This window comes from Rhinoderma darwinii, chromosome 4 (genome assembly GCF_050947455.1).
Source record: "Rhinoderma darwinii isolate aRhiDar2 chromosome 4, aRhiDar2.hap1, whole genome shotgun sequence".
Lineage (NCBI taxonomy): Eukaryota > Metazoa > Chordata > Amphibia > Anura > Rhinodermatidae > Rhinoderma > Rhinoderma darwinii.
In genome coordinates, this window is record NC_134690.1 from 81,233,250 (window position 1) to 81,258,633 (window position 25,384).

Here is a 25,384-nt window from a genome sequence, read left to right on the forward strand (position 1 = left end):
TTTCTAGATTGATTATAAACTTGAGACTTCTACATAAACATATCAAATACCAAAAAATTTAAATGCAGACTATTTCTTCTACAAGCAATCCGTCTAATGCCTATTGCTTCATGGCCTCATTAGACCTCCATATTTTCATGTACTGATCCATCCAGAGTGCCAAAGTTTCCTCAGGTTTGTGGTGAATTTCATGATCTTCGAATCCAAGCCCTACCATTTGGCCTCTCCTCTACCCCAAGGATTTTCACCAAGATTATGGTAGAGTTCACAGCTTACCTTCATCAAGAAGGGTTTCTAATTATACCATACTTGGATATTCTACTAATTTCAGCAGTTATGAAGCAGAAATTATCTTCCCATTTAAGACCGGCTCGGCAATTGCTGTCAATCTTGGACTAGTTGATCTACTAAGAAAAATCAGTCCTGGTTCCAGAACAATGTTTAACTCACATCTCTAATCTTCTTTCCTCCCATAAAAAGAGAGAGCTACACTGATTTAGACAGTCTCCTCCTTTTGCTGTCAGACATCCGCTTCAGTAAGAGATTATGTTAGTGTTGGGATTACTAACATCTTGCATTCCAGCAGTCCGATGGGCCCAGGAACATTCAAGAACTTTTGAATCCCTCTGTTATGCTGGGATAAAAGGCAAGAATCTCTGAACCGCAGGGAGACCATTCCCTTCAGTGTGATACGATCTCTCGTCTGGTGGAAACGAGGAATTTCTTAAGCAGAGTTCCCTGGTCTTAAAGACATCCAGTCGTGATAACTACAGATGCCAGTCAGTACGGCGGGGAGCTCACTCAGGTCAGAACGTAGTTCAGGGATCCGGAAGTCTCTCCCTTTTAAAGGCCTTCTCAAATCTGGGAGAATGGACAGCTATTTGGGAGGCTCTAAAGGTCCTTGAACACTAAGTAAAAAAACAAAGGATGTCGAGGATGTTTTCAGACAACATCTCTTCTGTTGCGTACCTGAACAAACCGGGTTGAACAAGGAGCCGTCATCTTTGCTAGGTATCAACAAAGATTTTTATCTGGGCAGAAAAGAACATCTGATCCCATCTCAGAGGGCCAGAGAAACAGATTGTGGACTGCTTAAGCAGACAAATTTTGTTCTCCGGAGAATTGTGCCTGAATTTGAAGGTATTCAGGGATATTGAGGAGTTGGGGACAGCCGTAAATCGATCAATTTTATTTGCAATCAAGAGGAACAGAAGAGTAAATATATTTTTCCCTCCCTTTCCTATCTGGAGAATCCAACCTAAGTCGTTGCCCTATCTTAGACAAAGAAGGGCAGACTTCTGTATGCTTTTCCTCTTATTCCCAATGTCCTGTAAAAGGTGCTGAGAAAGGAAGCAAGAATTATTCAGAAAGATCATAATTCCCATTGTTACTTCAGATGTCTCGGGAAGCCCCCTGGCATCTACCTCAGACAAACTACTGTTCCAAGGTCTAGTACTGCACCCGGAGGTGAGCCGCCTCCTCTCACAGCCTCCATTGTTGAGCGGAGGTTGCTAAGAGAGAAGGGTCTCCTTAGAGAAGATTGTAGACACCTTGTTAAAAAGCAGGAAGGTTGCGTCTAAGATTTACCTTTTTGTATGTATATATATATATATATATTGTCAGGTAAGGATTTAAAGAGTATCTGTCACGAGTTTACTAGTGCCCACACTCTTGGCTAATCTAATAAGCGCTGTCACACTGATAATGGTAGTGAAAATTGTGTCCCAAAACGTTTATTATTTTACAAGTTATGAGCTTTTGTTTAAATATGCAAATGAGGTTATGCTAGACAAGTAGCAGGTAACATCAGCGATTCTCCGGAGGTGGAGCTACCGTACAGCCTCTGACCCTGTCCTATCCACATGTAGGTGCTTCACACAGTGTGAGAGACTGAGGCTGGAGGAAAGGGGGAATCACATATCTCCGGCTGCGGACCACCTAGAACACACTGGTGGCATATGAGAGATGAGATTCTAATCTTTCATATGACACCAGGATCGCAGTTCTGTGAAGGAGATATCACCATTTGAAAAAAGACGGGAATGGAAGCTGTATACTATATGATCACACTGTTGCTGGGCTGGGAAGAGGGAGAAGCTGTGTGAATCTGATTGGACAGCATCATACAGAAAACATTACACCGCCTGGAGAGAAAAGAAAGCGTTACTTCCCATTTGGCAAGTATAGCGAAATTAGCATATTTAGAAAAATGCTCTTAACTTTGCAAATAAACGTTTTTGAAAAAAAAGACACTAGTTATCAGCATCATAGCGCCTATAAGATTAGTTAGGAGATAGGGAATTAAAGAGGCTCTGTCACCAGATTTTGCAACCCCTATCTGCTATTGCAGCAGATCGGCGCTGCAATGTAGATTACAGTAACGTTTTTATTTTTAAAAAACAAGCATTTTTGGCCAAGTTATGGCCATTTTTGTATTTATGCAAATGAGGCTTTCAAAAGTACAACTGGGCGTGTATTATGTGCGTACATCGGGGCGTGTTTACTACTTTTACTAGCTGGGCGCTCTGATGAGAAGTATCATCCACTTCTCTTCAGAACGCCCAGCTTCTGGCAGTGCAGATCTGTGACGTCACTCACAGGTCCTGCATCGTGTCGGCCACATCGGCACCAGAGGCTACAGCTGATTCTGCAGCAGCATCAGCGTTTGCAGGTAAGTAGCTACATCGATTTACCTGCAAACGCCGATGCTGCTGCAGAATCATCTGTAGCCTCTGGTGCCGATGTGTCCTCGCTCGTCTGACACGATGCAGGACCTGGGGAAGTGACGTCACAGCGTGATCTCTGGAGAACACGGCTGTGTCTGCACTGCCAGAAGCTGGGCGTTCTGAAGAGAAGTGGATGATACTTCTATACACAACGCCCAGCTAGTAAAAGTAGTAAACACGCCCCGATGTACGCACATAATACACGCCCAGTTGGACTTTTACTTTTCAACACGCCCAGTTGTACTTTTGCAAGCCTCATTTGCATAAATACAAAAATGGCCATAACTTGGCCGAAAATGCTCGTTTTTTTAAAAATAAAAACGTTACTGTAATCTACATTGCAGCGCCTATCTGCTGCAATAGCAGATAGGGGTTGCAAAATCTAGTGACAGATCTTCTTTAAAACTAAAAACGATCACTTTAAAGAGGCTCTGTCACCAGATTTTCAAACTCCTATCTCGTATTGCAGCAGATCGGCGCTGCAATGTAGATTACAGTAACGTGTTTTTTTTTTTCAAAAACTAGCATTTTTGGCCAAGTTATGAGCATTTTTATATTTATGCAAATGAGCCTCTTAAGTACAACTGGGCGTGTTTAAAGTTAAGTCCAAGTGGGCGTGTATTGTGTGTGTAACATCTGGGCGTTTTTACTTGTTTTACTAGCTGGGCGTTGTGAATAGAAGTGTATGATGCTGACGAATCACCATCATCCACTTCTCTTCGTTACCACCCAGCTTCTGGCAGTGCACAGACACACAGCGTGTTATCGAGAGATCACGCTGTGACGTCACTTCCTGCCCCAGGTCCTGCATCGTGTCGGACGAGCGAGGACACATCGGCACCAGGCGACAGAGACTACATCGACTTACCTGCAAACGCCGATGCTGCTGCAGAATCAACTGTAGCCTCTGTCGCCTGGTGCCGATGTGTCCTCGCTCGTCCGACACGATGCAGGACCTGGGGCAGGAAGTGTCGTCACAGCGTGATCTCTCGAGAACACGCTGTGTGTCTGTGAACTGCCAGAAGCTGGGTGGTAACGAAGAGAAGTGGATGATGCTGATTCGTCAGCATCATACACTTCTATTCACAACACCCAGCTAGTAAAACAAGTAAAAACGCCCAGATGTTACACACACAATACACGCCCACTTGGGCTTAACTTTAAACACGCCCAGTTGTACTTAAGAGGCTCATTTGCATAAATATAAAAATGCTCATAACTTGGCCAAAAATGCTCTTTTTTGAAAAATAAAAACGTTACTGTTATCTACATTGCAGCGCCGATCTGCTGCAATACGAGATAGGAGTTTGAAAATCTGGTGACAGAGCCTCTTTAAAGGCACATGTCGCAGCCCTTAGTGCCATCTTGGATCAGAAATCAGCCAGCCATCCGTGGATAACGAGATTCTTTAGAGCAACGTCTCGCATGGCGGCCCCAAATCTACTCCGTGATCCACCTTGGGATCTAAATCTAATACTGAACATACTTTTGAATCAAATCATGACTCTTCATTAAAATTCCTGACTTTGAATACTGCATTCCTTCTAGAGAGAACATCTGCTCATAGCATGTGAGATACAATCCTTCTCATCCAGTCCTTATCTGAACGTTCTTGAGGACCGATCTATTCTAAAACCTCTACCATATTTTCTTTCAAAAGTAGTATTCCGGTTTTATTGGATGTGCCCCTTCCTTCATTCTGTGCCTTTTCTTAATGTGAAATAAAGGCAGAGTTTCATACATCGGACGTAAGAAGATGCATCATCGCCTAGCTGAGGAAGACAAAGACGCTTAGGGACTGCACACTAGACTAAAAACGTCTGAAAATACGGAGCTGTTTTTCAAGGGAAAACAGCTCCTGATTTTCGTGGCGTTTTCCACGACTGTTTTTGGAGCTTTTTTCAATAGTCTATGAAAACCGCTCCAAAAACGTCCCAAGAAGTGTCCTGCACTTCTTTTTTGCGGCCATTTTTTTGCGCGGCCGTTTTGAAAACTGTAACTTCCACGACAGCTCTGGGTTTTTCCCACCCTGTACTGTAAATTGTTGAAAAGAATAACTATTTTTTGTCATGCATGTTCTCATGTCTCTTAGGTATTAACTGGGAATGGTAAGGGAGTGGTGGGAATTTTATACTGCTGGTGGTGCTGTCATGGTGGTTACAGAAAAATAAAATTGCCGGTAAAAAATAACCATTTTCCCAACATACGAACTTGTTGTGACCGCTCAGAGGGTACCACCAATGTTGTAGGCATTCTCTTCTTCTGCCAGAAATGTTCTATCTTGGTTTGTCCTATAAGTAAAAGGCTTCAGCCATTGCTTGGTTTTCTCCCACTCGTAATCGATATTCATTTGATATGGATCATTATGAACGTTCAGATACATAATATATTTACCGGTTTCTGTTTTTTAGTATCTTTTTATTGTTTTTTAAAGTGAATGAGTATAAGGAGTCCACTGATGTCTGAGGGTAAGTACACACGGCTTATTTCAAGGTGTATTTTGGAGCATAAAAGGCTCATACACTCCCAAAATACACTTGAAAAACGCATGCAAAAAGTTTCCTATTGATGTTAATGGGAAATACGCTGTGCTGTTCATATGATGCATATTTTTGCGCTGCTAAATTTAAAAAAAAAAAAAAAGGGTCCTGGAATTTTTTCATTTGACACTGCAAAAAATGTTTGGAAAAATACACTTGCAAATGCTAAAATCCACTCCAAAAACACTTGGATTCAGAATCCGTTTTTTCTTGAAGTCCGCTTCTTATTTTTTTGCCTCAAGCCTATACTGTGTGAACATACCCTGAGTCTAAGGCTATGTTCACACGGAGTATTTTGGGGGAGGAATATCTGCCTCAAAATTCCGTTTGGAACTTTGAGGCAGATATTCCTCTCCCTGCACGCCGATTTTCGCGGCGATTATCGTGCCGTTTTTCGCCCGCGGCCATTGAGCGCCGCGGGCATAAAACAGCGAGAAATACGCTTTCTCCTGCCTCCCATTGAAGTCAATGGGAGGTCAGAGGCGGAAGCGCCCGTAGTTTTACTGCTCGCGGGAAAAAGACGCCGACGCCTCCCATTGAAATCAATGGGAGGCGTTCTCGGGCCTTTTTTGCCGAGTTTTGCGACGCGGTTTCCGCGTCAAAAAACTCGGCAAAATACCCCGTGTGAACATAGCCTAAAGGCTGGTGCTGCAGTGACGGCTCTAACCAATCAGATTCCGTGTAGCTTAGAAGTCAAGGGAGGGCATGTGATCGATCCATCGACTGCTAATTCCTGTATTCTAAGAGGGTGGAGGAGGGCAGAACCACTTCTGCATGTGCTGATAAATAATCAGAAGTGACATTTTGAGCAGCTGCCGTGTAAAGTGCCCGGAAGAAAATCCCAGTCACAGGGGGAGGAATTTCTCAATTTATCTACATCCGTTTTCTGGTGTAGAAAGGTGCAAACACCAAAAATTAGCAATTTGTTTCTGCAGCTCGCGCCATATTTTTAAATGGAGCCGAGCAGAAGAGGCAAGCCATCCAGTTCATGACACTGCATCAGAATTTACGCCATAAATTGATGTCAATTATAGCACAAATCTACACCAACTCATGTCTGGCGTAGATTTCACTTTCTGGTCAGAGATGCGCCTTATTTATTAAGAAGCTGCGTATTTTACTCTTTATATTAGGACCGGTGTATGAAACGCCAATGTTAATTTTCCCCACAGAGCAGAATAAATTTGATAACGCCAGCCAGATTGGAAATGCACATGGATTCACACGAGCGTGTGCGTTTTGCGCGCTCAAAAGGTCCATAACAGCTCCGTGTGTCACCCTCGTATGATGCGTGGCTGTGTGATTTTTGCGCAGCCGCCATCATGATGACACCCTGTATGTTTGTAAACAGAAAAGCACATGGTGCTTTTGTTTTATTCATAGTTTTGACTACTATAGCGCGCATCGCGCGCGGCACACGGAAGTGCTTCCGTGTGCCGTGCGGGGTTTTCACGCACCCATTGACTTCAATGGCTGCGTGCTGAGCGAAAAATGGGCAAATATAGGACATGTCGTGCGTTTTACGCAGCGGACATACGCTGCGTGAAAATCAGACAGTCTGAGCGGCCCCATTCACTAACATAGGTCCGTGCGACGCGCATGAAAATCACGCGCATTGCACGGACGTATTATACGTTCGTCTCAATAAGCCCTAAGGCTGGGTTCACACTGAGTTTGTTTTTTGCAGGCGGAAAATCTGCCTCAATTCCGTAAACGCCCGAAGATAGGGCATGTCCCTTTCTTCCACGAGACTGTTTTACCGCTCGCGGGAGAAAACCGCCACCGCCTCCCATTGAAATCAATGGGAGGCATTCTCGGCCGGTTTTTGACGAGTTTTGCGGCGCGATTTCCGCGTCCAAAAACTGTGTGAACGTACCGTAAAATATGGTGAATTAAGTGCACTATAAATTTGAGGATTCTTTTTTGTCTATAATAGTTCATGCATTGGCTTTACTGTCTGTTCTAGAAACTGCTCTTAAAATACAGCTGTTGTTTTGCTGCCAAAGAATACAATCTATAAACATTATGTTCTAATGGAACAATACGATTTTATGAGTATTTACTAGCGAGTTTTGTGCATAGATTTTCTGAGCTGGTCTGACTGAAAGCTCTGTCAGAAATCTGTTGTCTAAGCCGACTACGGAGTATAAATGTAGAGACCATATCTGTGTACTGTGAAGAAAACCACTTCCTTCTCTCGCCACGCACAGACCACGTACAGTCAAAGTAGGAAGGTGTATGTATAACGTGGTAAAATACTGTCATCTGATGTAAGGCTTGTCTGCTTTTATTTCCCATTACATCATACACCGCTAATTTGCCCCACTCGAATCTCAACATTTTAGGAATTGATTCCCGATTTGCCTGCCATTACTAGAGGCAAGACAATTTGACATGTTTTAGGTTGCCAAAACATTATGCCATTTTTATTCTGTGGCCTAGCATGGTGGGTAAATCACATCACTTCTCAGGACTTGAAAGCAGAATGGTGGAGCAAATGTTTTCTTGGCAGTCAATTGCTGGGAAGAATGGCATCCACTGATACAACTATATTCTTGGGTGCAAACATAAGCCTTAGAACAACATTTTTCACTAAATACACGTAAAGTGTTGCACGACCCCTTTTTGTTACTTTTCTCCCAATGATAAGCTGATCACAGGGTGGCCCTTTGCTGAAATCAGCTGTGATCTGTGGTGGAATCGGTCAGCAAGCCTCTGGTTTCCCTGCAGCACCTCCGAAGGTGAAATTAAGTATTACACCACAACCATCTGTTAAAGCGCTTTGTGAGGTCCCTTATGCTTTCCTATCTGAGGGTAGCATAAGATATAGGGGAAGTAAGCTTGGGGATATATACTGTAGTTTCCTGTGGTTTGATTCAGTATTTTCATGTAAAAAGCGAGTCTGTGAGTCCTGCTTCTACTGCCAACACACAGGGTGCTGCTTGACAAACTTATGTGGTGCACCCCTATCCATCATACATTACCCACACTATGGCAGCACAGAGATGGAAAAAAAAAAATTCTTTGCCGTCCTAATCACCTTTTCTAATGAAAAACAATGGATGAACTTGTTAATAAATTTGGTGTAATGTATTTGCATGGTGTCTACGACAGAGAAGTGAGAAGTAGCTGATGGGGGTAATTGTCCATATTCTATTTTGTTAAGCGCTTTACAAAGATGCCTGTGAGTTGCAGTTAAAACATAAATCAGCATAACCACATTTTCGCAGCGTCAATTCTTTTCTGTTGTGAGCAAAGAATCTTTCTCCATTAGGAAACAATAAGGTTGTTGTAATGCCACAGGTTTTACTGCGACTTGCGGGCAATGCCCCGGAGCCCTAGCCTAAATATTTAGAAAATCTTCCTAATGGTGCATCCATGTATAAACCGTTCCCGTTTGTCAATAGAAGTGCGTGTTGTCATTGCCTATGTTGTCTAGAACACTGACACAACTTGTGAAAGGTAAAGGCAAGCGTCCGCTCGCTGACTTCTGAAACCACAGCCTAATCTTATAAGAGCTTCAAAGCCTGACCACACGTATCCCCCCCCCCCCCCCCGTGTGATTACACGTCTTCAGGCTGGAAAAGAACCATTGAATGCAAAATAGACGTCTCACACGAGTACTGGTGCAAACATTTACACAGTCCGATCAGCAGCACTCCGGGACTGAAGGAGCATATGTGAAGGGTTCTCGCTCTGATAAAGATGGAGAAGTCCTGTAATAATTGAGGTATCTGTAGTTCTGACTTCATGTATCTTCTCTTCTGTACTGGTCAAGTGACGCTAAGGGTATGTTCACACGCACTAATTACGGATGTAATTCGGGCGTTTTTGCCCCGAATTACGTCCGAAAATAGCGCCTCAATAGCGCTGACAAACATCTGCCCATTGAAAGCAATGGGCAGACGTTTGTCTGTTCACACGAGGCGTAATTTACGCGCCGCTGTCAAATGACTGCGCGTAAACAGACGCCCGCGTCAAAGAAGTGACCTGTCACTTCTTTGGCCGTAATTGGAGCCGTTATTCATTGACTCCAATGAATAGCAGCGCCAATTACGTCCGTAATGGACGCAGCGTTCAAGCGCCTGCACATGCCGTTACGGCTGAAATGAAGGGGATGTTTTCAGGCTGAAACATCCCCATAATTTCAGCCGTTACGGATGCCCTCGTGTGAACATACCCTAAACCAGTAAACTCCACCTGAAGAAACTGGGCTGCAGGATCTAACTGCTGGAGGATTCCCTGTAAACCCGGCATAGCGGACACATGCTGGTTTTAGGACCCATGGTGGATTTGTTGCAGAATTTTTCTGCACCAAAATCCTCGTGTTAATTTTTCTGCGTATTCCACCCTTTCTGCATTAAAAAGGGGTAAAATATGCGGTGAATATCCGTACCAGAATGAGCATCCGTGAATTTGAAAATCGGCTCTGGTTTCTGTGCTGAAAACGTGGTATAGTCGCTCTGGGGTTGCCATGGTAACCTCAAACTATCTCTGCATAGACATCCTGTCATCTCACCTTCACTCATTCATAAGTGTGGAGGTCAATTGACAAGGATGTCCATGCACAGAATAGTTAGTCTAACACTACCAGAGCAAGCAAAATATATATTACAAATGATTTCCATTAGAAAGTGTTATTTTTCTATCCCTTATGTTGCATTTCCACTGGATAGATTGGTCACCGAGAGACCGAGCACAGTGATGGCTCGAATACAGTCACTAACCATTCTATATGCGAGTATGCCAGCTGTCCTGGGTATCATTCACTCGCCCATAGCATCTGCTACGCAGGCTCGCCCATCAGTTTAACCATATGATGCAAGGCACCTGTAACGCTACGTGGATATCCTGTCTACCAGTGTGTGTATCTGGATGTATTAGAAAGCTCTGTGTGTTACACTATGTTACATGTTCGGGACCGTCATCTGTACACAATCACTCTGGCACAGTATCCAGTTGCTGCAGTTTTTTGTCTCCTTTAGTTTAATTACTTTTTCCTTGGCAATTGACCAGGCTTCATGGCAATAAGCTTCTCAAATTACAGAAAATCCGATTTTCCTGTTAATTGCCTTAATACAAGCCAATGTCATAATAATGAAGATTTTATGGATTCCGGTTTTCTGTTGACAGAATGTATCATGTATTACATTTTAGTACGTAGAAGAGATTGTGTGCAGCTATTTATTTTTAAAAAGGTTGTTGGTGGCGGCCATATTGGAGGCACGCCCTTCCTTCCTGCGCGGTCTGTAAAGACAGTACAGCAGGTTGTGTGCGCTTTATGGCAGCTCCAATGAATGGGAGTTAATTGTCAGAGAAATATCAATAGACTAAAACGGTCTCCAGGAAGTGATGGTCTTCGGCTGGAATCACACATGCATTCTTTTGAGCCACAGTAGTGTATTGAATGGAGAGGAGACATATCAGTCTTTCCTTTTCGATTTTTACTTCTTTTTGGATCCGCAGGTGTCTATTATCATGCCTTATCCTGTCCGGGCTCATTGAAAATAATGGCCCATGGCTCGCGGCTGTCACTCAGTGGCCGGCCGGCCGACCCGGAAATCACGGCCGTGCACAAGGTTGAAAAAAAACAAAAAAACACGGTCCATCAAGTGCAGCCTATAATCCTACTAAGTGACTAAACCTCCTGTAGCAGAGAGCTCCATAGTCTCACTGCCCTTACAGTAAAGAAGAATAACCTGTTTTTTAAATGTGGTTTTTTAAAATTTGTTATAAATTTCCTTTTTAAAGAGCATTTCCATACATAAGACATGTTAATAAAGGAGTATAACATGTTGAAATATGGCGTTGGGCTCCTTTAAAAAAAACAAAAAACACCAATGCATCTTTTCTCATCATTATGAGACTTCAGTAAGATTTGCTCTATAATTGAGCTGTTTTATTTCCTCCTGATTATAATGGTTTTTCTTTTGATTTCCTGTAGGCGCGGTTTGAACCCACCCCACAGAGTCAAGTCAATCTCTATGACCACGTTTACACAGCAAGAAATAGAATTCCTTCAGAAGCACGGCAATGATGTAAGTTTCACCGCATTACCAGTCCAGTCCTCCCATTTTAACACATCAACTTAAAGGGGTTATCCAGGAGTTTTGAAATTTAGAAGGGCAGGGGAGGGTATGACCTAATAAACGAACAGGTACGCTCCCTTTCAAACACCACCTACTCTAGTCTGACACTCCGGTCCTGAAGCTCCGGCTGTGGTCACATTGCCGCTGCAGCCAATCGCTGGCCGCAGGCATGTTGCTGTCATGGCCAGCGATTGGCTCCAGCAGCATATGACTGATGAACGGTATGTGCCTGCCATTGGGGCTTTCTGGACCAGAGCAGCGGCAGGCAAACTGGAGTGTCAGCGCTGGAATGGGGGCGTTTAAAAGAATGAGGACCTATTAGTTTATTACTTTATATTCTCCGCTTGCTCCTGCAAATTTTTAAAACTCCCAGATAACCTATTTACATCCCACCTTTAAATCGCACGTTCACATTGACCATGTATAAGCAGTGATGTTGTGAACTGTTCCGAATGCATAAAATATACGGAGGTTTAAAGGAACTATTTCAGATTCAATTGTAAAAATATTGCACCTCTGCAGACACTGGGGCTAATGGCCTCATTCACACGACAGGGTCCGAGTGTCGGCCGATAAAATCGGCCGTTTTGCATCCCTTCCGATTCCGTTCTGGGCCGTGTTGCCGTTTTTAACGGCCAATTTTGTCCCGTTTTGCATCCGTTTTTTCCCTGTCTGTTTTAAAATCGGATGAATATCATTTAAATTTGTTGCCACACACAGCCCTCTGTAGGTAATGCCACCCAGCCCCCTGCATGTAATGCCACCCAGCCCCCTGCATGTAATGCCACCCAGCCCCCTGCATGTAATGCCACCCAGCCCCCTGCATGTAATGCCACCCAGCCCCCTGCATGTAATGCCACCCAGCCCCCTGCATGTAATGCCACCCAGCCCCCTGCATGTAATGCCACCCAGCCCCCTTGCATGTGATGCCACCCTGCCCTCTTGCATGTGATGCCACCCTGCCCCCTGTAGGTTGCACCCATCCCCCCCCCCCCTTCCAGGAGAAGTCACTGACTTCAATGTCCGTATATGGACAGTTTAGTCACTCACTTCTCCTGTCACAGGGTCCGGGATTCCGCTTCTGAAGTGAGTGACGTCACTGTGTCCATATATGGACAGTGTAGTCACTCACTTCTCCTGTTGCGGAATCCCCAATCCCCGGCCGGGGAGCAAAAAAAGACCCTCCCCCTCCTCACATGCACTAGGAGGAGAGAGAGCGCGAGCGACGGAATACACGGCCATCACTCGGGACACATTCCGGTGATGGCCGTGTATTACCCGGCCCCATAGACTTCTATGGGGGCCGGGTAAACGGCTGAAAATAGGGCATGTCTCATTATTTGACAGCCAAGTTTCCCGGGCCGTCAAAAAATCGGTCGTGTGAATAGCCCCATTAGGGGTCTATTGTTCCTACTGCAGCCGGGTGACGGCCGATTTATGAACGGCCGTCACCCGGCCGGGAAACCCTGTCGTGTGAATAAGGGCTAAGGCTCATGCCTGCGACTGTTTCTGTTTTGTGGACCACAAAAGACAGATCCTAGTGACTTCTGTGTGCTGTTCGCTTTTTTTATTTTATTTTTTGCAGACCTATACACTAGAATAGGAGACACTGACACATGGATCTGTAGAAAAACGGATGTGTGAATGGTGGCCCCATAGAAATGAATGGTTGAGTGTGCAATCCGCAAAAAAAAACGGATAGCACACTGAAAAAAAACAATTGTCGTGTGCATGAGCCCTAAGTTTTAGACAGCATAAACGTAGACAAGGCAGTCCGAAAATGCGCCAAATTTATCAAAGTGGTGCACGCTGTATGATACGTTTGGTACATCTTGCTATACATGCTAGAAACTTTACTCTTCCTTATACCCCCTATTAGTTGACTTAGTTAAGCCAATTTTTTGAGCCACGTTTTTGGCATAGGTGTATTATAAGCCAAGCCCCTTAACCATCAAGCCACATTGTGGAGAATGTCAAAAAGAGTGTCCTAAATAGTGCGTATAATAATGTCTATATGTTCTTATAGAGAATTTCTGTCTAACAGAAGAAAAAAAAACTAATCGTTAATTTATCTTTTCTGTTGTTAACATAATTAAAGCCAATTATTAAGGTCCAATCTGGGCCGTGAAAACAAGCTCCGATCAACGAGACAGATCATTGATCGGCGCTTGTTTGCTCCTTTCACAAGGAGCAATGAATGGTTATGTTCAAGGAGATGCTGCCGACAACGATTATTTTTAATGTTTCGTAAAAGAGCAGATCAGCCAATGAACAAAAGCGTTTGCTCGTTTTTTGGCTGATCGTTGCCCTGTTTACCCAGGGCAATGATCGGAAACGAGCGTTCATATGATCGTTGGACCGTGTAATAGGGCCTTTACTCATATCTGTATTTGGGAAAGCTCGGTAACGACCAATATGGCTGCTTCAATTGTGGTAGTCACAGAAACAGAAAATTGTCTAGTTATTTAGGGATCTATCCATTATCTCACATCCCTCATCTGGCATGACAATCATCCACATCATTGTACATGATACGGATAGTGATCCACAAAATGTAACTATGATAGAGCTGGAAGTGTTATTGTGGATGTGTCTGTAACTTCAAGCACTGCTGGTTGTTAAGAAAAACCTTATAACGTTGCATTTCAGTTGTCCTATATGGGAAATAACCCTGATATTGTGCACAATAATACAATTAATTGATTAGAATTGTGCTAAAATATATCAAAATATTCAACAAACCCTTCTGCATTGTCTGCAGTTCCTATAATCCTCGCTGGCCGTGGTGTTCGTGTGATATGTAAACATTGTGCTGCTTTTGGTCGGTTCTTCCAGGCACTTGCTGCAATGGTAGCGCTTGTTTCTAGGTGTGGACTATACCTCGTGATCGCTGTCCAGGCATCATCCGCTGATCGCCGTGCAGGTCTTTGTTCTCAAGCGGGAAGGCCGGACTATAGAGCAGTAAATTATAAATGGTGACCTTTACATTTCGCTGCCAACTCCGCTGCTGCCTGGAATATGGAAAGCAAAGTGCACTTATATGCAGCTGTATCCTATCCCAGGTCACATGGAATTGGCTGTCATTTGGGGATATACATATGTGCGAGATATATAAATACAATTTACTCCTATGAAGGGATTGTATGAACAATGACTTCATGTGGGGAATGTCCTTTTTCAGGGTGCTTTGACTGAAAGCTGTGGACTTTTGACTTCAGCGTACTATAGAACATTGTTGTCTGTGGATGGGTGACATGAAATTGTTGCATAAGCCGCTCTCTATACTCTAGTAAAAAGTATACATTTGCTATAGGTTTTATGCTTCACAAGACCTCTTGGATCTCTGCTCTGGAGAGTCTGTCTTTCTTTCAGAGCTACAATCCTGCACCTGGTTGCGGGGGCACATATATATATTTGTATACATTCACACTACATATCGCAGACCTGTATATACGTGAGGCAGAGCTCAGTTTGCCTTTGACCACAAAGCTTTGTGTTTTTCTTTGTTGCCAGAAATAGTACTATTGTCTTAAAGGGATTCTCCTTTGCTTTTTGTTATAAGGGTTCTTTTCATTGGCTGATCCTGGGGTAGATGGACAACTATTTTTGAGACACACAAAGGAGTAGATTCAAAACTAAGGAAAAGTATAAAGGCAAGACTGATAGTCTCCTCTCTTACATCCACTCCTGTGTGTGGCTAAAAAATGAAGTGTGATTCCAGCCTAATGCACAATGCGCTGGGTCCTCCAGAGAGAGAGAGGTGCATTGTGGGAACGTGTACGGGGCACCCCCATCTTTTAACTCTGAATATCCTAATAGTGCTTTTAAAAGGGGATGTCAAAGTCAGACATAATCTTTAAAGAAACATTAAGGCAAAAACACCACGATGTCCTCATGCGTTCAATTTGAATCCCAATCCAAAAAATAAAAAAAACTCCTTAATCCTACATGGAATGGGAACAGTGGGTCATTGAGATTTGGTGTGTGTGTGTGTGTGTGTGTGTGTGTGTGTGTGTGTAAAATCTGATCTGTAGTGAAGAAACACTGAAGCCCTTCTATTCGTATCGCATCAGTTGTATTAGTATTGGTCAGATTACATATGTGGCTCATCTGTATGTGTAAGATGTTCTAGAGCGATGGTTGTGAGTCAGGAGCTTCTTGCGAAAATATTCTCATAATTACTTCTTAATTGGAGTTTAACCGCATTAAATTGTACTGAACGTACCTCTTTATACAGTGAACGCATCACCTTGTATCCTGCTTCTTCATGAAAAAACGTAATAATCCTAACTTTTATTTTTTTATTCTAGGTGTGTAAACAGATTTGGCTAGGCTTGTTTGACGATCGGTCTTCTGCTATCCCAGACTTTAGAGATCCTCAAAAAGTTAAAGAATTCCTCCAAGAAAAATACGAGAAGAAGCGATGGCAAGTGCAGCCTGACTTGTCCTGTTGTAATGATATTCAATAAGGTGTCGGAGATCTGCTCCATTCATAAAGTATAAAAAGAAAAACCTCTCTCAGTAACATGGTATTAGGCATGGGGTTGTGTACAGTTTGGCCAATTGTTATAACCCCTCAACTGGTTTGTATTTCTCTCATTGAGATCATGAAGCCATACAAATGGGAAATTGAATGGAGTTCGTATCAGGTTTTTATTGAACGTTTTTTTTAGTTTTTTTTTTAGTGTTTTGGACATTTGGACAGTAAGGTTTATGACCATTCTTACAGTCAGACTGAGGAGTCGGCAGATGTGTGTACTGGTCCACTATGGTGCCTTTATCGTCTTCTTCCCTTTACCTCTTCTCCCCAGGTATGTTCCTCCAGAACAAGCCAGGGTGGTGGCCTCTGTTCATGCCTCTATATCCGGCTCCTCTGCAAGTAGCGCCAGTAGTACACCAGAAGTCAAACCATTAAAAACTCTGCTGGGGGAGGCAGCACCGTCTCTTCAGCTGAACAAGGGGACCCCAAGCCAGGTGAGCACGTTTCTGTGGAAAATTATTATGCAGCATTCATATCTAAAAGTTTAGACCTCACATTATATAATAGTCATAAGACTGATGCACCGAGACAGATCTATGTATCTGTCTCTTATGGTTAAAAAGGGGAAAAAATGAATGACGTCTGGGTGCCGCTCACGTAGCACCTGATATTATCTGTGCCTTTTATATACTGCCTGATCCAGCAAGAGGTGGCATTTCTATACAGTTTCTATACCTTAAGATGCACAATATCCAAGTCCTGTGTGGTCTTGGTTTAAAAAAAATAATTAAAGGGTAACTAAACTTTAAAAAAAAAAACTTTGGACATGTCATAGTGACATGTCGGAAGTTTTAAACGGAGGGGGTCCGAGCACTGAGACTCCCACCGATCGCTGTAATGAAGCAGTAGAAGCGTTCAAGTGAGCGCTGAGACGCTTAGTTTCTGTTCGGATTTCCTCGGAAAGCAGAGCAAGCGATATACGGACGCAGACTTTCTACTGAGGCCAGACACCGCTTCAAGGAAAGCTGACCAGAAACTAAGTGGCCCAGCGCTCAACTGAGTGCTTCTGCCGCTGCGCTTTTGCCATCGGTGGGGGTCCCCGTGCTCGGACCCCACCTATCAAAACCTCTGGCATGTCAGTGACATGTCAAAAGTTTTCTTACTTTTTTAAGTTTAGTTACACTTTTAAAAGTTTATATGGAACAGACGTTGTGCTTTTTGATGCCAGCAAATCAGACTAATCTAGATTTGCTAAGATTTGCTGCATACATAAAGTTCAGCAGATATTTGATGTAGTGGCAGTAGCTTTCAGGCTAGGGCCCATGTGACCTCTGCATCCATTCTGTAGCCCAGGCGCCACTATACGATGCCTCCACATAACTGGGAAAAGGCAACTTGTTTTTGCTTGTTTTGCCTGTGATACAAAGTAGCGCTACAAAGGGTGGCAACGTTCTCATAAATCCCAGCTTGATTCTCCTGTGCACAGTACTTAGTAACAGCAGGTCTACAGTTGTTGGGGTATGTGGCCAAACTTCTGTGCATAGTCATTATTAGGATGCTTATTTTTTTTATTAAGAACTCCTCTCTCTCCTTTTTTTTTTTTTTGTATTAAAATCATGTAGTATACTAGATTTACATCTCGGGAGCCTGTAGGCACAGACTCTCTGGCGCCTACAACTCCATCCATCAAGTAGGCCACACCTTAAAGGGGCTGACTGCTTTACACAACCCCTTTCCACATGTTCTATTAGGATGTATAGATAAAACAGAGGGGGGGGGGGGCGCTACTTCGGTCCCCCAATTTTTTAGCCAGAGCAAAGAACCACTGCAAAGAGCGTCTCATCCTCTAGAGGACCTGGCTAGTCCATGCATTACCTTTTGAAAGCCCATTGATTTCAATAAGTGTTGTGTAATGCTAACACTTGCCATCGGGGACTCCTAACATAGGAAGTGATGATCCAATGTGGACAACCCCTTTAAGTCATGTTGTTTGTCTGCTCTTAGGAAATAAAGCAGAACATGGTGGTGCGCTCCTCACAACATCCAGCACCCTCTGCAGCCTTCTCTTGTCCCTCCCTGGGTGTCCTCTTATTCCCACAGTACTGAGTAACTAACCTATAAATACCTGAAATTATCATCAGTATTTACTGTTCACTGTATTCATAAGTAGATTTTGCCCTTCAGCAGAGCCTTACCTTCAGGGCCTCCAAAAGGCTACGACTACTTTGCCCATAGGTAAATCTGCCCCTGATTATGAAATTAAAAAAGGGAAAAAACCAAATAACGGATGTTTTGGTTGTAATCAATATGGAATAATCCACACGTTGTGAAAGGTTCCCTCCCCGAGCTGTGGCTTAATCCAGTACAGCATCAGCTACTTGATGGCTTGAGCTCCTGTCACCTACTTTTCTACAAGTATTGCATTACCTTTGAGACCATTCACACCACATTTTAGAAGTACATCTCAAATATTCCGTCTTCACGCTGTTCAAAAGCGTTGATTTACACTCAAGATTTCTAAAAGAATTTGTCTTTTTTTTTTTTTTTTTTTGGAGACAACTTCGAATTTGCAAGTAATATGACATAATTTGGATGATAGAAATGTCCTGTATAAGGCAATTGGTATCTCCCAGCGTCTGCGGTGCAGTCCCGACTACTGCAGAGCTCCCTCAGAGCTCATACTCATTAGTCTCATTAAGAAGCTGCTGGCAGTTTTTTGCCTTTTCACTCAATTTGAAAAAATAATATTTGGTGTTCAGTGAAATGACGTCTTATTACTTTCGTGTCCCTTTGCACAGTTTTTCTTTTCCCCAGGAAATTAGAATTTATTGTAAACACGTCTAAGGGATTAACCTATATCTGATAGTCTATATAAAGTGGAACTTGTAGACTTAGGGCTTTGACCAATCATATTCACTGTTGCTCAGCAGTTATTGTGAAGTCACATGGCACTCGACTTTCACCCATTGGCATTAAAGGGAATTAGTCATCAGAAAATGACCCCATTATTATCGCCTTCAGGATTACAATGAATGGTAAAGGCCCTTTTACACTGGCCAATTACTGGGTAAACGAGCGTTCATATGAATGCTCCTTCCCCATCGTTGCCCGGTGTAAACCGGGCAACGATCAGCCGATGAACGAGCAAACCCTCGTTTATCAGGAGCACATCTCTGTGTAAACAGTGACATGTGATGCCAGCATGATGGTAATATTTGGGGACAAGCGATTGTAGGAATGATCCCTGTTCCCATACGTAACTGGTGATTGCTCCTTGTGAAAGGAGCAAACAATCGCTGATCAACGAGCGGTCTCGTTGATCGCTGCTCGTTTTCACGCCACATGTCGGGCTGTGTAATAGGACCTTAACACCTCTCTATAGATAGCACAGGGTTACACCATTGATAATAGGTGATGGACACAGCTCCCCTCCTATCCCTCCCTGCACAATGACCTCTGCATATGTCACAGAGCATGCCTAGAAAATTCTCCCATAGAAGTCAATGGGTCCCATCCTGTTCACTGGTTCTATAGTACATGTGGCTGCTGTAAAGCATATCTCTAAATGCTGTTAACAGCCGCTCAGGCAAGATGGCCACCCCCATGATCATGTACAGGAAATAGAATAAAAAAATCTCAATCTTCAATCAAAAATTAAAACCAGATAGTAAAACAATATTTTTTATGATCCGTTTTAATTAGGTGATACAGCAAACCATGGAGCTCAGTCCTTGCTGTATTTTTGGTATTTGCAGAACTAACATTATTGCCCATCTCTGAAATGCTGAACTTGCATCCGACCGGTTTCCCAATTGCATTTCCCTTTTCTTGATATTTCCCCTCTAGATTCTTATACAGACTTTCTGCTCGCACATACTTGGGGCGATGAATGAATACTTCCTCCTGATTTTACTGCCAGTGATTCATTCTCCTTTTTCACTGCATGACCTTTTGTTCCAGCAATGCTTTTACTTAAGCACTTTTGCTTAATAATCCCTTAGTGGCAACTTTTTCCTGGAAATGGCTTACTCCACAAGTGGTAATAGTTTTCCAGTCATGTGACACTTCAGACACATGCTACAGCAAATTACTGCTGCTTTCTTCCACCCGCCAGAACGAGTGCCGTCTCCCAGGGGGCAGATACGTAGGAACTGGTGAATTCTTTATATAATCTAGCTTCACGTTTCCTGCGTGCCGAGTACATCAGAACGTGGCCATGTACAAGAAGAATGAATGCACGTGATATAATGACGAGTCATAACATCTATTTTCCATTGTGCAGTAAAACATCCATTTTATTTCTGCAAGCAATTCTATAATGTGGAAATCTGCATCCAGTAGAACCCGCTATTCTCTAGGGCAGTACGTTGCGATCCAGTTAATTTGGAAATACATACCCCTGAACATTCTATAACAGTGCTGGGGGTTGTAGTTTCACAAACAGCCCACTTATCTAGAGCAGTGATCTCCAACAATTGCAAAACTAGAACTTCCAGCAAGGCTGTGCTGGGAGTTGTAGTTTAACAGCTGGAGACGTACGGGTTGGAATATACTAAGCCGTGATATTTGTAATCTTCTTTTTTTTTTTTTTTTTTTGTCATTTATAATCTTTTACATGTTGTATATGATCATTTGATTTATTTAGTGACTGTTTACAGGCTGGAATACATACTTAGAGTTCTGGTTGCATACGGCATTCGTACAGGCACCTACATGTACATGGATAGGTAAATGAAGAACCTCCTTTAAAATCTGAATTGTAACCCATACCTTATTAGAAACTTTAACAATTCTCAATTAATTGATCGCGTTCAATATATAAAGAAAAATCAAGTGTTAGAGTGCTGTTCAGGAGCTGCGCAAGAGGCAGGTCGGCTGGTAATCCAGATCTCCATGTTACTGAAACTTAGACTGTTGGGCTCCATTGCATGAAGATAAGCCTCAGAACGCTGGAGCGAACATGACATGGTGTAAATAGTTTCCTGGCTGACTAACAAAGGTCTCGTTTTCAGTCTCCTGTTGTGGCTCGCAATCAGGTTCCGCAGCAGCTGCAGCACCATCCGCATCATGAGAGGAAACAGTTTGACCTCCTGAGTGACCTTGGAGGAGACATCTTCGCCACCCCTGCTCCACAGCAGGCTGCCACTGCTAACTTTGCCAATTTTGCAAACTTCAACAGTCATACAGGTCACACAGGTAAGGGAAAGATTCTCTACTTTATTCCATCATAAATTGTGTTCATGCCTGGCAACACTTTAACAATACACTTCTAGCAACTTTTAGTTTTTTTACAGGATATTTGACAATCTATGTTCTTATGATAGAAATTTTTCTGCCTTTCTGGGGTAATAGAAGATTTGCGGCGATATGGTATGGCTGGAACTTCAATGTTTATCTATACGAAAGAAAGTTGCAAGCATCCGACTATGTTCCTTCTTGCAACATATTGGGCTTAGGGAAACACACGTCACTATATGACACCATGTAGCTGTGGAGCCCTGGCCTAAAGCGAATGCCACCATCCATTCACCGTACAGCCCCAGCAAACTACCCAGCTAATTACCGCCGCTATCTACCACCTTCAAGTATGGTCTCTTAGGGGGGGGCAAATACATAGTGGTGGGCAAACTAATTCACATCCGTTATTCAGGACCTTTTTATATTGCTTCTTGGTAATGTGTTTGAAATCACGTCTTAAGCGAACGTTTACTGTACCGTTTGTTGCACAAAGCCCTGCAGCCATTTACCGAAAGAAGAACTGATTGCACCATCTATTGCCAAAAAGCGTGAAGATGCCCTAAATGCCTCACTTATATTTGGAGGTTGTGGCCGTTTCGGTCAGTTTTTTTTTTTTTCCTTCTGGTCACGGAGCAGGTTTAATAATATAAGGGCTTGTTGCATAATTTAGGGTTCCCTGAGAAGCAGTGTCGGGTTTTTCTGGATTCGCGCCAGTTGCTAGGGAAGATGATGCTTACTATGACTTTAATGACATCTTGTTCCCCTGCGTGTTGTGTTGGGAACGCTCGCTGTAAGGTGAGCTCACGTCATACTTCATTACACATCATTGTTCTCATTGTTCCACTTTCCTCTTTCTTGTAAAACGGTAACACATCTGCTGTTGTGTTGGAGTTTGTTTTCGATTATGGGGAGTTGATGTGGTTCTCAAAAATATAGAAGATGTACATGAAGAAAAAAAAGATATAATATTTTTTGGCTTCAGGATAAAAGTACTTTATTATTGGGTTTCTAACTTTCAAAGGGTGACGGTGTATGTCTTAAATATATGATCGGTGCTGGTCTGACGTTGAAGAGAATGAAGATAAGCTGCTATAACCGACACCACACAGGGACGGGAGAGGTGCTGTGTCTGGTACAACTCCAAGGGACCCCTTTGTTTTTGCATTGTAGTGGTCCTAGTGGATGGACCCGCGCCGCGCTGATCACATATTGATGACTTATTCGAAGAGACGCACCATTACCACATTGTGGAAACAAATGATTTACATGCAGTTTTGCTATGGACAGCAATCGTACAACCGTGTCGAAACCTTTATCTGAACGTACATTTATTTTTCAGTTGACGTGCATATCCATCTGAGCTAATTGCGTATGTTCATGGTATACTGCAGGTGCTGTTGAGAATCGTACCTACAAAACATAAGCATACCACACTTCAGGGACCAGGAGATATCAAAGTTCTGTCAAATGACACACACTGCTACATTTGACAGACTCCGCTCTTCTCCATCTATACCACATATACACTGTTCAGCCATAATGTTAAAACCACAGATGGGTGAGGTAAAAAAAGAACATTTATCTTGTTAAAATGGTGCCTGACAAGGAGAGGGATGTATTCGGCAGCGAGTGAACGGTGAGTTCTTGAAGTTGATTTGTTGTAAGCAGGAAAAATAGAAAAGCGTAAGGATCTGAGCCACTTTGGTCCTTGTCAGACGACTGGGTCAGAGCATTTCCAAATTTGCAAGTCTTGTTGGGGTGTTCCCGGAGCCAAAAATGGTCCAAGGAAGGATAACCGGTGGTAGGATCATGGGCGCCCTAGTCTCATTGATGTGTGTGGGGAGTGTAGGGTACAGAGAAGCTGCTGTAACACAAATTGCTAAAAAAAAAGTTACTGCTGGCTATGATAGAAAGATGTCAACTCAGATTATACAATTTATCACAGCTTGGTCAGACTGGTCAGAGTGCCCATGTGACCCCTGTCCGCCGCTAAATGCACCTACAATGGAGACGTGAGCATCAGTATTAGACCACGAAGCAGTGGAAATAGGTGGTCTGGTCTGATGAATCTCATGTTTTCTTTTACATCATGTGGACGGCCGGGTGCCTGTGCGTCGCTTACCTGGGGTACCTGCACTACGGGAAGAAGGCAAGCTGTGGAGGAAGTGTGAACCTCAGGGCAATGTTCTGCTGGGAAACCTTGGGTTCTGGCATTAGTGTAAATGTTAGGTCCCATGCACACGGCTGTAATTTTGATCCGCAATTACGGATCAAAAAATGTTCAGGAATGATTTGAGAAACATGACAAAGAGTTCAAGGTGTTCACTTGGCCTCCAAATTCCCCAGATCTCAACTCGAATGAGCATCGGTGGGATGCGCTGGAAAACAGTCCGATCAACGGAGGCCCCACCTCACAACTTCTAGGGTCCGCTGCTAACATCCTGGCGCCAGATACCACAGGACACCTTCAGTATTAGGCAGGTGGTTTTAATATTCTGGCTGAACGGTGTCTATTTAGAAGGATTAATGAAATAATTTCTTCATCGTGCTTCATTTGACATTCGTGTTTTCACTAATTAATCTGTTTATTTTTGATGTTTGCATTTATTGTCAGTATTTTGTTACTCATTCTCATTAAACCCATTGTTATATATATTTTTTTCTTTTTTCTTTCTGTTCTCCGCATTTTACAGCTCACAATTCTGCCAATGCAGACTTTGCAAACTTTGATGCATTTGGACAGTCTAGTGGCGCAAGTAGTTTTGGAGCGTTCCCCCCATCAAGTCAAACACCCACCCAGCCTATAAATACAGGTAGTCTTGCCTCTACTGCAGCTTGCATAGGAAAAGCCTTGTATATAGCTGAAAGCCAAGGTGCCGACATCTCCATTCCTCTGTGCCTGTTGTTTTTCTTACATCTGCTTAATTTATCTGCTGCGTTGTATATTTAGGTGATTTTATATTTCACATGTTTTTGTGTGTATTCTTAGGCCCCATGCACACGAACGTAATTACGGGCCCATAGACTTCTATTGGCCACGAGCACCTTCCCGTTTGCTTACGGGAAGGTGCCCGGGCCGTTGAAAAATATGGAACATGTCCTATTTCAGGCCGTAATTATAGCACGGGCAGGCCCATAGAAGTCTATGGGGCTCCCGTAATTACTGGTGGCTACGTGTGTGCACCCGTAATTACGGGAGCGTTGCTAGGCGACGTCAGGGGATAGTCACTGTCCAGGGTGCTGAAAGAGTTAACTGATCGGCAGTAACTCTTTCAGCACCCGGGACAGTGACTACCGCTGGAGTTAATAGTATTAAAAGTGAACTTACCCAGAACTACCTGCTTCTTCCTCCAGTCCAGCCTCCTGGGATGACGTTTCATCCCATGTGACCGCTGCAGCGGTCAAATGGACTGCGGCTTCATCCAGGGAGGTCGGACTGGATGTCAAGAGGGTCGCGTCACCAAGACAACGGCCGGGGTACGTATGAACTTCTTTTACTTTCAATCGCTTCGGAAACTCTGCCCGAAAGGGCTGCCCATTCTCTCTATCCAGTAATAGAGAGAAGGGGCTGCCGATTAGTGCTGAGAAAACGGGTCCGTAAATACGGGTGGAATACTGGTGACAACGGACCTGTATTTACGGGCACGGGTCCGTAAATACTGGTGGAACACGGGTCGAATACGTGTGACAAAGGACCCGTATTTACGGGAGGAAAAAAAATAAGTTTGTGTGCATAGGGCCTTGGTCTGTACATGTGTATGCTTTCTTTAAACATGTTTTTATTCTTTTACCAGCATGGCTTCCCTTCTGCTTAAAAAAATCTAATATATGTTTTTTGTCTAATTTGACAGCGGTTTTGTGTGTAAATAGGTCTCTGCATGTTCCTGTTTAAAGGGGTTTTCCCATGAAGGACATTTATGACATATCCACAGTAGGGATGTGACGATACCAGAATGTGGACTTCGATACCGATACTTCGTGTAGTATTGCGATACTCGATACCAAAACTATGCTTTTTCCAACAATAATAAAAAAGTTTTCTCATGTGAAGTGCAAGGTGTGATGAATTTTGAACCTCCACGTTCCTCACATTAATAGTAATTAACCACATCATGTTCCTCAGTCATAATGGACAACATTGGGTTAATGTGTGAGGTTCATGATGGGGTTAATTACTGTTGAGGCACATGGAGGTTCAAAATTCATAATACCTCGTTCCTCACATTAAGCCCTTATTCACACGACAGGGTTTCCCGGCCTTGTGACTGCCGTTCAAAAAACGGCCATCGTACGGCTGCAGTAGGAACAATA

The 25,384-nt window shown here is 43.3% G+C and overlaps 1 protein-coding gene across 4 annotated transcripts in view; it reads left to right on the forward strand.

The window, feature by feature from the left end:
* Positions 1-25,384, forward strand: part of AGFG1 (ArfGAP with FG repeats 1) — a 68,412-nt gene that overhangs the window by 17,552 nt on the left and 25,476 nt on the right. For 3 of the 4 annotated variants that reach the window (XM_075861273.1, XM_075861274.1, XM_075861276.1), the window contains exons 2-6: positions 11,211-11,304; positions 15,666-15,781; positions 16,167-16,329; positions 20,848-21,031; positions 23,767-23,886. In XM_075861273.1, coding sequence (XP_075717388.1) covers positions 11,211-11,304; positions 15,666-15,781; positions 16,167-16,329; positions 20,848-21,031; positions 23,767-23,886 — 677 coding nt within the window. The remainder of the gene's footprint in view (positions 1-11,210; positions 11,305-15,665; positions 15,782-16,166; positions 16,330-20,847; positions 21,032-23,766; positions 23,887-25,384) is intronic. The other variant, XM_075861275.1, reaches the window with a different exon arrangement.